The sequence below is a fragment of the Danio rerio genome, chromosome 17 (assembly GCF_049306965.1).
Source record: "Danio rerio strain Tuebingen ecotype United States chromosome 17, GRCz12tu, whole genome shotgun sequence".
Lineage (NCBI taxonomy): Eukaryota > Metazoa > Chordata > Actinopteri > Cypriniformes > Danionidae > Danio > Danio rerio.
In genome coordinates this window covers 33,233,937-33,251,634 of record NC_133192.1, presented here as the reverse complement: position 1 = coordinate 33,251,634, position 17,698 = coordinate 33,233,937, and the positions used below count along the sequence as shown (strand labels likewise).

Genomic DNA, 17,698 nt, shown 5'->3' with positions numbered 1-17,698 from the left:
GACCACCGTACACATTTCCACTGTGTGATGGTGCATCCCAGATGCCTTCGAGCACAGAGAAGTCGATGGCGCTTCTGGACACTGTTAACATAGGGCTTCCTTTTGGCACTGTACAGTTTTAACTGGCATTCGTGGATGTAACTACGTATTGTGGTAATTGACAAAGATTTGCCAAAGTAGTCCTGAGCACCATGTGGTGATTTCGCTTATAGATAAATGACGATTCTTGATGCAGTGTCACCTCGCCTGAGGGATCGGACATCATGGTTCAGCTTAGGCTTGCACCCTTTTCCTCCAGATTCCTTGAATCTTTTAATTATGTTATGGACTGTTGAAGGTGAAATATCCAAGTGTCTTCTTATGTTTCTTTGAGGAACATTGTTTTGAAACAATTCAATAATTTTCTCATGTATTTGTAAGCAAACTGACGATCCTCTGCCCATCTTTGCTCATAAAGGACTAGACCTGAAAACTGATGCCACATTCTTTTTAATAGTGTAATGGGACCATATTGGAGTTTTTTGTTTGTTTTACTGCTAACCAATGAATGGGAAATAGCTTAGTTGTGTGTACATTGGGGACTTTATCTGCACTTACAGACTTTATGGATTTTGCCAAAACTTTGCACTTGTTGTACAAGAACACTTGTTGCGTCCCACAACACTTTGTTATTTTTATAAATTGTGACAGTAGTGATGTGCAGTGACATCATGTAGGGAACTGTTAGTGTAAGTGAAGCGTTCAGTAAACTGACATCACGGAAGCTGCGGTGCACATAATAGCAGTCACTGGTTGTCAAACAGGCCCCGTCCAGACATCCTCCCTATGATGAGGGTCATTCCCCACAGAGGCTCTGTCTCCAGGACGGGGGGGAGAAGGAAAGAGAAACACCAGCACAGCCATAAACAACCCACTGCCCTGACCTCGACGGGCCCTGCTGCCCTAACAAACGTCAATCCGATGTGCCCTCAGGCCTTTAATTAGCTGTCAATTAGTGCAAATTAATCAACTCCTCGCCTAATTAAGCAATGCCAGCAGGCAGCTTCCAAACACGCTATTGTGGGAGCTGTATGAGAAAACTGGAACTCGCAAACTCTCTCTGCATCAGGGGGTCATCATTGCGCTCTTGTCGGTTCGGGAGGGGAAAGAGCACTACAGTTTCTAGTTTATTTTCCACCTACTCAGCACAAGGTGTTTGCCATTATCAAACTGCTGAGGACTGGCTCAGGAAAAGGAGTTTCCTAGTCAACTGAGCTGTAACTTAAAACACATCACTGGCAGTTTAGTTTAATATAAGACAGGATTGTGTATTTTATGTATTCTATTTGGATTATTTTTTATTTCTGTGTATGTTATTATGGTAATGCAGTAATTTTAATCCATTATGACTTGTTAACCTTGTTTTGGGCAAGTATTGTCTCTTATATAAACTTAAACATCTTTAACTTTTTTCTTTACAGGTCACACTTGATTGTTAAAAAAAAGGTCAAGTTAAAAAGAGAACAGACGTTTATACTTTTTTTGAGAAAAATGCACAAAATACTTTGATACAAATTAAATATTTTCTAAATATTCTTGGGTTTAATGCACGTAAAGGTTTGTCAGAAATCAATGCAGGTTTGTGGTGAAAAGGCTCATTTTTTGGCATTACATTTACATTTGCTTCTTTCTGTTGAGCTTGTAAATGCAAGGATAATAACAGAATGGGGTTACACTAGTCAAGCTACTCCTGTTTTTACCTTGATTCGCTCGCCGATGTCTTCTGCATTGTCCTTCATCCATCAAATTACAGTATTCATTTAAAAACATGTAATTGAAACATTTAATCTTTTTTGTAGCTTAACAATAAAACAAAGCAAAAATGTTACGTTAAATTAGATATTAGGATCTCTGTTAAAGGCATTCTCTCCAACCCTTCCCATCATCCTTTCTCTCTTCTTTATGGCATTGGATCAACAGTGGAAAGAGAACTGAAAAATCATACTGAAGTAAAAGTACCATTACTTGTCCAAAAATGTAGTGTGAGTAGAGTTAAAGTATCTGTTGTAAATATTAATTAAATTATAAGTAAAAGTAGCCCTTTTAAAAGTACTATGGTGATATTAATTATGAGTATTACGCTGGGAAAGCTTGACATGCATTTACATGTAATTTGTGTGCACGTGCGTGTGTGTGTGTGTGTGTGTGTGTGTGTGTGTGTGTGTGTGTGTGTGTGTGTGTTTAAACATAACATTGTAGTGCATTACTGTTTAAGGCCATTTTGGTCATCATACAGTTAACATTTTTCGTCTAAACAATGTAAACCACAGGTGTCAAACTGAGTTCCAAAAGGGCCGCAGCTCTGCACAGTTTAGTTCCAACCCTAATTAAACACACCTGATCAAACTAATTGAGTCCTTAAGGCTTGTTTGAAACCTACAGGTAAGTGTGTTGGAGAAGGGTTGGAACTAAACTGTGCAGGGCTTCGGCCCTCCAGGAATTGAGTTTGACACCCCTGGTGTAAACTATCTTCTTGGACACTTTTAATGGTTCCAAACTGTTTGCTGCATGTCTTAAGCTGGTTAAGTATGATGCAATTTACTTATTATTTGTGATTTGATTTGACAAGAAACACACAGGACTGATTCTAATCTCCATATACAGGAAATAATAAAGTAGTGACTGCAGGTGGAAGAAAAGTGGCGTAAAAGTACCGATACAGCACTAGAAATGTACTCAAGGGAAAGTATAAGTTTTTCAAACTACTTGGTAAATTACAATTTCTGAGAAAAACTACTCAATTAGTAATTTGAGTATTTGTAATTTGTTACCTTACACCTCTGTGGATCAATCAGATTGCCATGATTGGGCACTTTTGCCTGAAACTATGCTTTTGTATTTTTATTATTATTTTTTTCTCTTCAAAATTTTTTACAATATTAAAGTTTGAAAGGGTCATTTTGATTGTATTTATTGTAAAAAAAAAAAAAAAAAAAAGTATGCTTTAATAACATAAATGCTGAATAATAGGCTATAAAATACGAGAGCTTTTGGATAAAGGGGGTATGGGCAATAGAAGCAGAATCACTCGTCTTTGCCGCAGACTGTATGTGCGCTTGGTGAGCAAAAACAAAATGCAGCATTAAAAACAATTCATCACTTCCAATACATCGCAAATGCAGAATTATCACCAGAAGAGCACAAGTGATTCTTCATTTAGATTGCCTGGCATGAGAAGATCAAGCACCAGCAATCTGTGTAGGGGCCGGACTAATGCAATACAATGTCCCTATAATACAGCCCCATCCCAAAGCTCATTACCTTGCGGTGACCTTCCAGCAGCAAAAAAGGAGAGAAGTTATTCGTAAAAGACAAATAGCCGTCAAGCTTTTCAATACAAAACACGTCTTTATGTGTATGCATCCCATTAGGCTGTAATTGTTATATCTTTGTACAAACTCTCATTTTAGCAGCTTTAAAAAAGGATTGCATCCCATATTTTATGTAGAGGTCATGAAATGGTGTAATTTTCCATCATCCGTTTGTCTAAAACAGACATGCCCAAACTAGGGCCCATTGTAACCTTCAAATTGGCCCGCTAATCCATCTGAGAATGGTTTAGAGATTGTCATTTCAAATTGAATGTAACTTTTTATTTGTTTGTTTTATTATTAAGCTACAAAAAACCTATATGAATAAAATGTTTCAATTTAAATGGTGTAAATGAATCAGGTTTGGTTTAAAAATGTACATGCATAGAAGACAATGCAGAGGCTTTGGTGAGGGCATCTTCTGCTTGACTGTTAATACTTAACATTGAACTCCACTGTTTTAAATGTGATTGTTTTAATCGCAATAAGTTATAATAAAAAAAGTTATACTGCATGAGTTAATATTTTTATATAATTAGCCTATTATTTAATATTTTATTTTTTAATATCATTAAAGCAATTAGGAAGTTATTCATGGCAATTTTAATGTAAAATAGTGTTGTATAATCATTTTCGGCCAACGGCTATCAATATTCGATATTCTACTTTTGGCCCCCCATTGCGAAAAAGTTTGGGCACCCCTGCTCTACTGCAATCGCTTTTTCAGTAACTCAACCTTTGAAAAATGTCGATGGCGGATTTCCTTTAAAATAAGTAGACATGAGCTCACAAGAGACTGAATATTCAGTAAGAACTGGAAAAAAAAACACAAATTTCGCAACAGCTGTTTGCCTTTTAATCTGCCACCATCAGATCTTCCAGTCTTTGATAGGCCACCCAATCTACACGAATGACTGAACTAAATCTTTCCTTAATCTACAGCCTTATTAGTTTGTCCTCTTATGCATGTAAATCAGGATGCATTAATTTTCATATGTAGATGGATTATTAAAAGCCGTGGAGTGTTTTTTTCTCTTTTCCCGCTCACAATAAACAACAAAGCCCGCCACAGATTACAGCAGAAGCAGTGGCTATGAGAGGGCAGGAAGCAGTTCGTAATTGACAGGCTGCTTTGACAGAGCACGAGCCTTGTGAATAGATGGGTTTATCTAGACCGGGTGATGCGTCATTAGCATATCTTGATAACATTGATTTCTTCATTACCCTTAATGAAATTTCCACTTAATGGCTTCTAATTAGTTTCAACTGGTGCCCGTGTGATTGCAGCTGTAATATTTTGCTCGGCGGCGCGGAGGTGAATTCTTTGAAGCGACGCTGAAACTCTTGCGTGAAGTTTTATAGTCTCTTTCACCGACTTGCGTGTTTGTCTAAATTTGAAGCTCGCTCATTTGTGATTTTTCCCTATATGTGATTAAAGTTTACTTTTGTGTGGCTGCCAGTTTTGATGATCATCTCATGTAATTGCCGTGGAGCCCGGCCAACAAAGAATTAGCATGGGTGGGTAATTGAATAATGTCCCATAAGGCCACAAATCACATGGCTTTTCTGTGTTTTTTAGACGAGACACTACAGGCGAAAACATGCTCGTGTGTTTTTCGTTTCATGCTAATTTTGAGATTTTGGACTTTTTTGTGTTTTTGTAAAAGTTGTCTTTTTCCAGAGTAGGCTAATGGAAAAAAACATCCGAAATGCACTTGTCTTGTCGCACCAAGTGTGTGCCATGCCTTTCAGCTGCCTATTTTAGTTGAATCAACTGAACTTTACTAGTCAATCTCAACTTGCATCTGTCAAACTGAAAATATTAAGCTCAACGTTGAAGTTAAAACCTATTAGCTGATTTAATTTTGTTATTAAGAAACATAAAAACATTTGTTTTCATGGCTTTTTGTCAATTTTTATAGTGTTTATGCATCATTAGTGCACTGATCAATTAGTCCTGACAACATATGCTTTTAGGTCATTGTAATTTTTTATGTTAATCATGTTCTAACTTAATTTTATAAATTACACAAGCTGTTTTAAGTCAGTTTAACATAATACAAGTTCAATTTTATTAACCTGATAATCAATGATATACTCAATCAATTTTGGTTGTCTGGTTTTGTTGTTTTTACCTATGTACCTGCAGTGGATAATTCACCCAAAAAATGAATATTTAATCTGTTGTCATCCTCAATCCTTTAGAAGTCGTTTTGATTTTGATTTTTTTTTTTTCTGTGGAACTTTTGAGTGTTTGCTTCTGTGTCTTGTTTTCCTATGGATGGCAATGGCTGCTGGTTTCTACCATTCTTCAGAATATCTTCTTTTTGCTTCAACAGAAGAAAATAGAACCGTGAGAAAATGGTGAGTCAGTTTTCATTTTGGGTGAACTATTCCTTTAAGCAATCCAAATAGGATAATACCGTGCACCTTTAGTATTGGGTTGTTATCGGGCTACTTTAATATGATAAACTATTTTCAAGTGTTCGGTGTTTGTAATTGGCCAGAAAAGCAACATATCAGGCGTGATCCCGCGGGAGCGCGCGCTCGGTGTTTCTGACGCCACGCGTCTGACGTTCTGCTGCTGCTGTCCTATGAATCATGACGTTTATTTATGCATCAACACATGGCACTTTGATAAGATTGGTGTTATCTCTGTCTCCATCAACGGCTGGCTGCTCATTTCCATAAATTATCTCCCAGTAATTATCTGTCCAGATGTCCAAATTGTGCCACAAATTATCTGCAAAACGAATCAAAATCCCTCTGTAATTTAGTAATAGCTGATTAGACCTCGGTGTATTAAAAAAACTTGGATGTAATTAGAATAAGCTATATTTTGCAGTCTGTTCAGAACACAACACAAAGTAATGATTTAATAAATCCAAACATTCATACCTACAGGAGTTTTATCCCTAGGTTAGCCATCTATCCAGTGTTATCTCTTTCCTTAATAAGTCTTTTGAATATTTTAAACATATATATATATATATATATATATATATATATATATATATATATATATATATATATATATATATATATATATATATATATATATATATAATAATTTTTTTCCTAAGGCAAATCGTTTCATGAAATATCTTCAATTGCTAATGTAATGCTGCCTATTTATTTTTATTAGTTGAAACTAAAGCAATTTCGTCTCACTTTATTTGATCTGATTAAAAACAAATAAATATAAATAAAAAAAAACTTGTTGAACTTTGTTCATGTTTGATAAATTCCTTATATTGACTTTAACTTTTAAAAGTATCATTCTAATTTGAATGACCCTGAGATTTCTACTTTTTTTTTGCACTTGTGATCTTACAAAATGCTTTTCCAATATTATTTTGCTTTTCCAATAATTAATTATTATATTTACGTCTCTCAATGATTACCATATCAGTCGGATTCTGTTGCTTACGTTGTGCGCTTCCCTCGTCCAGATGTCTTTTTCTTTTCAGACATTTTCCAGCGCACTTACTTGTTTTTTAGATGTAGCTACTACACTCCAAAAATACTCATGACGTTTTTAATAGTAATATAACGTAGGCTATTTATGAAGCTTGTAAAAATAAAACATATATAATCAAGCATCTAAAGTTTTTTTTTTAATTAGCTTACTTTTATTCATGCTAATTTAATTCCAAATTGTTATTTGCTAATTTTAGTTAAGTGTCAAATTAACACATAATTACAACCAAAATGCGATGCGAATGAAATGATATAATGCATAATAAATAGGGGGAGCAGTATCCTGTATCCTCTGGAATTCTAAATCGCTAAGTCGCCGCTGATTGGCTGTTGAGTTTTGACCCTTGTTGGGATGGACCTGTTGGATAAAAGGAGAATTTCTAGAGGGATCATGCGTATTGCGCCTCGGATGCCTGTGCACAGGGGACCGACTCGAAAGCAAAGAAGGGAATAGTCTCAGAGGCACCATGACAGGAAAGGATGGGGCTGTTTTGTCGGAAAGTTTGAACAAATCAAAATCGCTGTGTGCCACCGAGAACGGGGGAAATAACAATCCACATCTGTCAAAGAGCAGCATCACACATCCGCCAAAATGCACGGGTTTCGGCATTCAGGAGATCTTGGGACTAAATAAAGAGCCGTCCTCGGCCCCACGGAGCACACTGGACTCCTTCCCCGCCGGGGCGCACCTTCTGGCCAGCAGGTCGATGCTCGGTCCGGCTGGTGTCGGTGTTGGGGTCGGGATGGGATTAATTGGGCCTGGAGGTATTCCGTCTTTCTACAGTCAGCCCGCGTTTCTGGAGGTTCTGTCAGACGCGCAGAACGTGCACCTCCAGCCGCTCAGCAGGACGGTGGGGCCGCTGGAACATAACCAGTCTGCCAGCTCAGGTACGGGGTACAGGCCTGCCACATTCATCGTCATGGCCCAATCGGGGCTTGTCCTTGTGTGTCACAAATGTCTTTTTTCGTTGGTGCTAAACTGTAATTTTCACTAAGGCAAAATGCTTTATAATAAATTGGCCTAGCTACATTGTGTATAATTGTTTGTTGTTTTTATTGTAAATTGTATCTGCAACCTGTTGCCATTTTGTTTAGTTAGCTACTGTTAATAAGCTAATAATGCATTAACCCCCACCCCTTCCCCCTAAATTCCGGACATTTAATATCCTCGTCCACAAATTAAAATGAAAAGGGCTGAAACTTGTCAAATAAAATAGTCTGCATTGTAAAGAGAAAACAAGTTCTGCCATTTTGAATAATATTTCCTCCATGTTACAGATTCAGATGATGTCTCTTCAAGTGAAAGGAAAATGTCAAAGTCTTCACTGAGCCAGAGCAAGAAGAGAAAAAAGAGACGACACAGGTGGGCTTAAAGAAAATACATCGTAATCTTAAGCGTTATTTTGTTTCCGTTGCGTCCGAAATAAAACACCCAAAACAACAGATTAATTTATATTTTATTTACAAGAATTGGAAGATTGTGTTCTTTTCGTCGTTTCACGATCAAAACCAGATTAAAGGCAACTGGTAAAATATTAGACTGAGAAACTGCGGCTTCTCAAATAGTTGCCTCTTTTTCAAGAGCTAATTACAAATATATTTTTTTCGTAGCCTATCGACTTAATTGCTGATTGGATTTTCAATTCAGCAAATATACATGCTTTTCCTCCTCTAAATAATAATATAGCGGTAGCCTAATAGGTCATTTAGGCTGTGTTGTTTATTATAGGAGGCATTTGGCTGTTTTTGATTGGAAATATTTGATTTTCAATTAACAGAATAAATAGCCTACAGTATTGTTTATAAAAACAATTTATATTATTTTTATCTGTCTAATTTCGTTAGTGGTAAACAATTTTTGTAAGGGAAAATTCTTATAATAAATGGCTAAATTTCGTGATATTTTTAAAACACGAATATGCTTTATAGACAATGACATAGACATTTAGCTTTTGCGGATGTCTTCTGGAATTACAGACTAAATGAGAATTTAATTATTCGTAATCTTTCCCCGGATCTGATGATTTTCTTTGACAAATTTATTTTTATATAGAACAATATTTACATCTTACCAGCTGGAAGAACTGGAGAAAGCTTTTAACGAGGCTCATTATCCGGATGTGTACGCCAGAGAAATGCTGGCCATGAAAACCGAGCTGCCGGAGGACAGAATACAGGTAGGAAACGAACTGTGCTATTATACAATCCCCTTTAAATTAAAAGGAACAGACAATATGCTCTAGAACAGTGGTTCTCAAACTGTGGTACATGTACCACTAGTGGTACGCAGGCTTCCTTCTAATGGTACGCGGAGGAATGAAATATGTCATGTATGCTACACACATTTCAAAATGTATCAAAAATGATGTATATGATATGTAATATATGACATATAACCTATATTTCTGATGTAATCTGCCACGTTTTTTAACTGTGCAGAGTTGTAGCTGCTTTACTTGGGCCTACTGTGCTACTTTATTTCAACACTGCTCATTTTGGTGGTACTTGGAGAGACAATATTTTTCTGAGGTGGTACTTGATGAAAAACGTTTGAGAACCACTGCTCTAGAATACAAATTCGTCCCTATTTTTTTTTTATGCGGCCGTATTCATGGATCTTTTTTTTCTTTCTGTTTATGTAGCTGCTATTTGTTGGGTGCCGATACTGTTCTCCAAAATAAATTAGAAAATTGTGTTCAATGTTTTATTCATTATTCTCATTAAACAACACTTGTAATTGAGTGTATATTGTAGTTGAAATTACCTCGATACGGCAGTTTTTTTTCAACCAAATGTTTTGGTTTATTTCAAAGGCACATTCCACAGCAGATTTTATTTCACAATAACATGACTAGCTTATTATTTTAAAACTATCTACAATTTAGAGAGAGAGCGAGAGAAAGCAATAATGTAATGAAAAAAATTATCCTATGTGAATTTTTTTAAAGGTCATAATCTCATCCCATTACGTCTTACATTGCATTTATGCCTTTATATAAAATAAATATATGTATTTAGGAGATGGAGACTCTAAAGTGACTCTAAAAAATACTGTTTTGTGGCTTATAGTCGACTCGTGGTTGGTATAGAAATTATTTTTAGTGTGAATTGTGAAATATGCGAATGCCTATAAAATGCCCCTATAATTAGTAGGCTTTTTATAAAGATGTGATTTAGCCTATTTCCGTACAAAGGTTTCAGCAAGCTTTTTATTTTTAATAATAGCGTTAATAAAGTCGTCAGAATGCATATTTTCATCTGTAGCAGAAATAATAGGTGCCTCGAAAATGAATTTTAATTAAATAGGAAAACGTAAGAGGATGACCAAAGGATGACAAAATCCTGAAATTACTATAAAATAGGGGGTCTACTTTAAAATAATAGACCACCCTAAAAGTCATTGTACAATTCGCACACTGACTATATCGATCAAGTCCAGCATCCCTCGGACAGATAATATCTCATCAGCCTCAGTTGGATGTGAAACAATTTGCTGAGAGAGAGAGAGAGAGAGAGAGAGAGAGAGAGAGAGGGTGTGTGTGTGTGTGTGTGTGTGTGTGTGTGTGTGTGTGTGTGTGTGTGTGTGTGTGTGTGTGTGTGTGTGTGTGTGTGTGTGTGTGTGTGTGTGTGTGTGTGTGTGTGTGTGTGTGCACGCGCTGAGAGAGAAAGGCGCTAACGACCTAATCAAGCAATCAAGGCGGAAGAAGATTACTGTGTGACCTGAACCATCCATCTGCTGGCACGCCTTTTAATTTCCTTCTCATTACGGAGCCTCTTGGTGAATAAATAATAAGGAAATAAATAAATAATTCTATTCCAATCCAAAGTAAAATTAACATCTAATTTTCTCATCGAGTGTAATTAGTTAAATGAGAAAAGCTCGCCGTGTTCCAAGGGAAGGGATGTGGCGAGATGTGGGGAGTTCAAATGAAATAACTACATTGAATTTATTAGCACGGGTCAATGGCTCTGCTCTCTTGGGTCCTGCTCGTTTAATTTCCCGTGATATTTGCCCGCCTGTCCACCATCGATTGGGCTCGAAATTAACTTATTTTTCAATCAGCTTCTGCGTGCCCTTGGGGTCGTCTCTCATCGCTGTCTCCACTCGCTTTCTTTTGAGCGCCCGATAACCAATTTCTCCTCAAAAAGTAGCTTGCATGAAATGAGGGCTATCATCATCGGCATTACCAGAAAAGATTGGAAAATGGTTTTGATAATTTCTTATCCAATGTCTGGCCTCTCTGGCCCCAGAGCCCCTCCTCCCCGTCAGCTCTGCTGGCAGCTAGAATTAGTGAAGGGCAAGTGCTGGTTAAGCGGCTGATCAACCTGCGCTCGCGCCGCATCCTGACACAACTCAACCGCGGGGCACTTTGCGCATCGGCTCGTTTATCTGAAATGGACACCATGGTGCCTGCCTGCTTAAATTGTTTGCTCGATAATACAAGATAGTAATTGAGAGGTGACGGATATCATAGTTAAACATACAATTATATATAAATTGTATGCACACATTGGAAAATGTGTGGCCATTTATTGAACATTAAAAAAGCAAGATGTGTTTTGTTTTGTTGGTTTGTTTAATTGATCTTTTTAGACTTTTCTTTTTTGCATTTATTCTACGTTCTTCAAAAAATCTAATTATTTTGTGAAAGGCCATTATCCTTTCCCCTACACACACAAAAAATGGGCTTTTTATTGAGTATACCTTCCATTCCTTAGTTAAATGCGTTTTTGTTTGTTATTTTGTTTTCCCTCTGATGATGAGTATTATTTAGCGTTTTTTGTAAGAGAAAAATGTTTGTAATGTTTTGTACAACGCGCTGAAAAAATATGTATTGGATTTACAAATATTTATGGTAAGGCATTTCATGGGCTGGATTTAAACAAATTAAACGTAGTAATGTTCAACTTAATTTGTTTAAATTCAGCCCATAAAATGCCTTACCATAAATATTTGTAAATCCAATGCAACAAATTAAGTTAAACAAATTAAGTTGAACATTACTACGTTTAATTTGTTTAAATCCAGCCCTTATGAATTGTTTGCATCCACTTGCATTTAAAATGGTGTAGGCCTAAATAATCCATATATATATATATATATATATATATATATATATATATATATATATATATTCAGTGCATAATTTATTTTTTTATAGGCCTATATCTGGAAATAAAACTATGAAAGAAATATGTACACAGAAAAAAGCAGTTTAGTTTCCCTCACTTTTTATGTGACTAAGTGTCGTTTTCGTATGAGTAGTTCGAAAACGAGGCATGAGGGCTCAAACCCCATCAGTTAATTAGACCTGAGCACTACGAAGATGCCCGAATGACATCGTCAAACCATTAAACATGTCTGTCATTCCGTCTGTACACTTTTCAGCAATGTTTAGGATACTTATCTATAATATTACATTTGATTGTAAACAGGTGTGGTTTCAAAACCGGAGGGCCAAGTGGAGGAAGCGGGAGAAGTGTTGGGGTCGCAGTAGCGTGATGGCGGAATACGGGCTCTACGGCGCCATGGTGCGTCACTCTATCCCTCTGCCCGAGTCTATACTCAAATCTGCTAAAGATGGCATCATGGACTCCTGTGCCCCCTGGCTTCTAGGTATGTCAGAGCAGATTAAGTCTTCTTCTTTGCCTCATTATGCATCATTATTTGATTTTTCTTTCTTTTTTTGTATTTTGTTTATATCATAATGATTATGTATTCAAGTCTTTATTTACAATTATTGCAATTAAAATTAAGAAGTTTTAATTAAATAAATTTAAGTTTGTAATTTATTATATGAAAACTAATTAAACTAATTATAGCGTTTAACAATGAACATTAAATGACATGAAACATTGTCATACACATTACATTTTTATGTTTAGATCTCTCTGATAAGTTAATATTCTTAACACTGTATTTCCTTTACTAACTATCGCTACTAAAATTTAATATATACATGAAATCTGATCACAAAGATGCAACAAAAGCAGATCTGCATCAAATCTCTAATACACAGCATTGCTTTATCAAAAAAAACCTTATTATGAATTATAACCTGCAGCAAATTGTTAATTAAATCCATAATTTATTTAAAATTTTAAATCAGATTCACCTACCAAAGGAAATGCCTTTAATCTGTTAAATTTAGCATAATAATTAGCTGTATTACAAAATTGTAAGAACAAAAAACAGAATTAAACTGGTGACATCTATAGGAAAAATAACATGAAAGTCAATGAGTTTCCGACATTCTTCAAAATATCTTCTTTTCTGTTCAACAGAAGAAAAAAAAACACTGATTTGGAACATGTAGAGTGATGGTAAACAATTACTTTTTTTAGTTTTGGGTGTAATATCTCTTTAAATCATTATTGAAAGTATTCTTAAATTATTAAATGATTACCACATAACAATTTTGTATATTCATTCATCTTTTTTTTATTATCCATTTATTTAAATGTAATTGCGTGAATCTCATAGCTCCGATTAGTCAAGCGCTGTTACTAAATCTAAAATCTGTCTCTTGCTATTTCCAGTACAAGATGGTTTTCCTACCACCAGCTGCTTTTCTAAACACGAATACCCACCATTCTTTGCAGGGATGCACAAGAAGTCCTTGGAGACGGCTGGGCACCAATCAAACGAGAAGTCAGATGTCACTCAGACACCGACCAATCCCAAACCGGACGAGGCCGAGGCTGAGGAAAGGAGGACAGAGTCACCAATGTCCAAAGAGGAACTGAGGGAGAACAGCATTGCTGCTCTCAGGGCAAAAGCGCAGGAGCACAGCGCCAAAGTGCTTGGAACAGTTTCCTCAGAGAGACTAGAGCATAACATGGAGACAACGGCGACAGAGGAGAAGTCCAGCGAACAGATAGACGCAAAAGAAGAGGAAAAGAGCTCTTAGATCTTGCACTGTAACAGCATAAAGCGTAGAAAATGTCTGGGCTGTTTTCTCATCCTCAACACTGGACTTTTAATTCTTCACTTTAGCAGGTCAGCAGCATTTAGAAATGTACAGTATTTTGATAGTAGCATTGGTTCATCCATGCAACAGGTTGATAGCCTTTTTTAAATAGAGGCCTACAAAAATCTCAGCCATAACTTCTTTTTAAGATCCTAGTTTTCAGTCACTTTTGTTATGAGCCATGTATAGATCATCACTCAAATGAAGAATTAGAAATGTATGAGACTGAACAACATTTGTTTTGAGCATCTGAGATTGAGTTACAGCAGCTGCTTCAGTATTTCAATCACTTAAAAACACTTGACTTGGGCTTGTGCGTTAAAGACAGTTATATTAATAGATTTAATTTAATATATACACCTTACTCAATAAAACCACAAAACACATTGTAATAAGCCATTCTATTCCATTCTAAGCCAGTTCTATTAGGTTTTTCCCTAAAATGAAAATGTACTTAGCATTTACTCGTGTCTGAGTTTCTTTTTTGTGTTTATAACAAATGAAGATGTTTTGAAGAATGTTGAAATTCGTAACTTTTTGATTCAGTGGCTAATTCATATAAATTTGTGTGATCTAATTTGTACAATTTAGTATAATTTGCTCATCCCCCAATGAGTTTGCGTTTAGGGGTGGGGTTAGGTTTCACGCCTGCATTTTAAAATCGTATAATTTCATACGACTGAACTTAAATTTGTACGAATTAGCCACTAAACTGACAAAACATAAAATACTTACGTTTTCTCGTGTGATCAGGCTGATATGCATTATGGAAGTCAATTGGTTTACATCTTAGTGGTAAGTGCAGCAACAAATAGCACCATAATGCTCAAGGCGACACAAGTTCGATTTCCGGCTAGAGGTTCTATGCCCATCCTTCCCCTCTCTCTGCTCCCAATGCTTTTTCGTCTGTCTTCCACTATATTATCTCAATAATAGCTGAAAAAAACCCTAAAAAACAACTTTTTATTTAGTGTCTTAATTAGTGTATAAAAAAACAACTGAGGTGGCTCAGTGGTTAGCACTGTCGCCTCACAGAAAGAAAAAGTCACTGGTTCGAGTCCCGACTGGGTCAGTTGGCGTTTCTGTGTGGTGTTTGCATGTTCTCCCTGTGATCTCACGAGGAAACGTAAGTATTTTACATTTTGTCAGTTTAGTGGCTAATTCGTATGAATTCGTACGAGTTCAGTCGTACAATAATGTACAATTTTAAAAAGGAGGCATGGAACCCACCCCTGACCCTAACCGGCATTGGGTAATGAGCAAATCGTACAAAATTGTATGAATTCGATTGTAAGAATGCATACAAATTAGCCACTAAATCAAAAAGTTATGAATTGCCATGAGATTGCATTGGTTTCCTCCAGTCCAAAGACTTGCCAGTCCAAAGACATGCGCTGTAGATAAATTGAATGAACTAAATTGGTCGTAGTGTTTGTGTGTGTATGTTTCCCAATACTGGGTTGCAGCTGGAAGGGCATCTGTTGCGTAAAAGATATGCGGGAAAAGTTGGTGGTTCATTCTGCTGTTGTGACCTCCTGAAATATAGACTAAGTTGAAAGAAAATTAATGAATAAATGAAAAAAAAAAAACACTAGAGATTAAGCACGTTTTCATTTTTGTGTGAAATATACCTTTAAGATTCAATTTAGGCCCTTTCGTTTGTATTCTGGGTGAACCTGTTTGTCTACATCATCAGTGAGGTATATATTGAATTTGCTCTTTTAATATCACTGTCTTTCTAGATGCTAAAATGAATGTCAGTCAGTGGAGGAAATCTTAGTTTTTTTCCTTTCAGTTGGGTGTTCCTATAAAGGTCTCATTTGATCATGAAGGTTTCCTCCTCAGTGCTGTTTGCAGAATACCTCATTTGAATATAATCTCATTTCAGTATGAAGTAATATTGTCATGATCAGAAAATAAGTCCAACTGAACATCCAAACAACAGGATTCAGTGCTTTCCCTTCTCATTTTGTACAGTTGTAATAGTTACTATAGTGTGTACTGCTGTATATATTGTAAATGAAGATAGCCTGCTACAGTATTGTTTGAACTCTACATGAATGTACTGTAGTCTTATTATGTGCTTTTTTCGTAACATGTAAAATCCAATACAAATTATTAAAAAAAAAAAGGATGAATGGTACTAACCTGTTTTACATCAAGCGTGTTTTAATTAAAATTGAACTACATAAAATGCATCAATTTCTTCAATCTTTTACACAGAGCAGCAGGTAATAATAACTTGGCATATATGTTGCTGTTTTAAACAATACCCAAAATTCACATTTGCATTAAATTCATTTTCTTTGTTGCATTTTTCAATGGTTTTCTCTGTCGAGCTGAGAATAACAATGGTTTGCATGAAGCCTAAACAGTTGTGTGTCATTGAGTGTAATCCGACACAGTTGAGAGGCCTCAATCTGAACAGATTAAACAGCAGGAGTGATTCAGAACAGACATATGGAGGAGAGCAGGAGAGCAGCCCGTGATGAGGTGCTCTGATGGAGGATAGTTCTGCACAACTAATACCCTTTATCCCCCCTGTCTATCTGTCTCTCTCTGTCTACCCATCTCTCTGTCTACATTGTCCATCCATGTGTCTGTCTCTCTTTCTGTCTGTCTATTTATTCATCTCTTCATTTATCTATTTGTTGGTCTGTCCGTCTGTTTGTCCGTCTGTCTATCTATCTATCTATCTATCTATCTATCTATCTATCTATCTATCTATCTATCTATCTATCTATCTATCTATCTATCTATCTATCTATCTATCTATCTATCTATCTATCTATCTATCTATCTATCTATCTATCTATCTATCTATCTATCTATCTATCTCGTGCATCCGGAAAGTATTCATAGCGCTTTACTTTTTTCCACATTTTTTAATGTGGCAGTCTTATTCCAAAATGGATTAAATTCATTTATTTCCTCAAAATTCTCCACACAATACACCATAATGACAATGTGAAAAAAGATTTTTTTTTAATTGTTGCAAATTTATTAAAAATAAAAAAAACCCTGAAAAATCACATGTACATCAGTATTCATAGCCTTTGCTGTGAAGCTCTAAATTGTGATCATTCTTAAATGTTTCAGCAGCTTAATTGGAGTTCACCTGTGGTGAATTCAGTTGATTGGATATGATTTGAAAAGGCATACACCATATAAGGTCCCAGGGTTGACAGTGCATTTCAAAGCACAAACCAAGTATGAAGACAAAGGAATTGTCTGTAGACCTTCGAGAAAGGATTGTCTTGAGGCCAGGGCCGGCCCAAGGCATAAGCGAACTAAGCGGCTGCTTATAGCCCCGTGGCCACCAGGGGGCTCCCAAGAGTGCATGAAACGACTGAGCAACTTTCGTGTTAGATTTAGTTTGTTGGGTTGTCGATTAGAGGTGGGACAAAACCTATGCCAATTTTTCATGTTATTTACTGCTGCAATACATACTCTGGCACCAAGTATCAATATTTATCTAAATTTACAAAAGATCTGAATTAATTAATGCAGCAGTTTACCACTTTAGCTACAGCAGATCCAGTCACCACCAGGTGGCGCTTCTCGTAATAGCAGACCACTGACAGATAAACCATTGCAATAGTGAAAATCTCAGACACGGACACATTCTTCTGTCCATGCTGGACCAAGGTATTTGTGTGTTTTTATGTGTGTTTCCCCGAATGTTCCACTAGTTTTTTTCAGTTACTGTGTGGTCCTGAAAAATCTCTTTTCAAAAGGGTGTATACCCCTTCCCTTTAGCCCTAAGCCTTCAAACTAAAGAGAATTGGGACACCCCTACCCCTTCACCGGGATGTGCAAAACGACGGGTTAGGGCTAAGAGGGTTGGGCCTTAGGAGAAGTGTGTCCTGCAGGTGGTTGTCAAGCTCACTCACCTGC

General features: G+C 36.4%; 1 protein-coding gene across 2 annotated transcripts; it reads left to right on the top strand.

Moving 5' to 3' along the window:
* The first annotated feature begins 7,225 nt into the window (after nucleotides 1–7,225).
* On the top strand, nucleotides 7,226–15,998 carry vsx2 (visual system homeobox 2). Of its 2 annotated transcripts, none has more exons than XM_005158805.6 (5): nucleotides 7,226–7,718; nucleotides 8,109–8,193; nucleotides 8,884–9,007; nucleotides 12,267–12,447; nucleotides 13,371–15,998. In XM_005158805.6, exons 1-5 carry the CDS (start codon nucleotides 7,298–7,300, stop codon nucleotides 13,739–13,741), a joined length of 1,182 nt encoding a protein of 393 aa, XP_005158862.2. In that variant the 5' UTR covers nucleotides 7,226–7,297; the 3' UTR covers nucleotides 13,742–15,998.
* The last annotated feature ends 1,700 nt before the right edge of the window (nucleotides 15,999–17,698 follow it).

Excerpts from the sequence above, each read along its gene's own strand:
- vsx2 (XM_005158805.6), top strand. The coding sequence starts at position 7,298 with ATGACAGGAAAGGATGGGGCTGTTTTGTCGGAAAGTTTGAACAAATCA. Across the intron at positions 7,719-8,108 it reads TAACCAGTCTGCCAGCTCAG|ATTCAGATGATGTCTCTTCA; the intron begins GTACGGGGTACA and ends TCCATGTTACAG. Across the intron at positions 8,194-8,883 it reads AGAAAAAAGAGACGACACAG|AACAATATTTACATCTTACC; the intron begins GTGGGCTTAAAG and ends ATTTTTATATAG.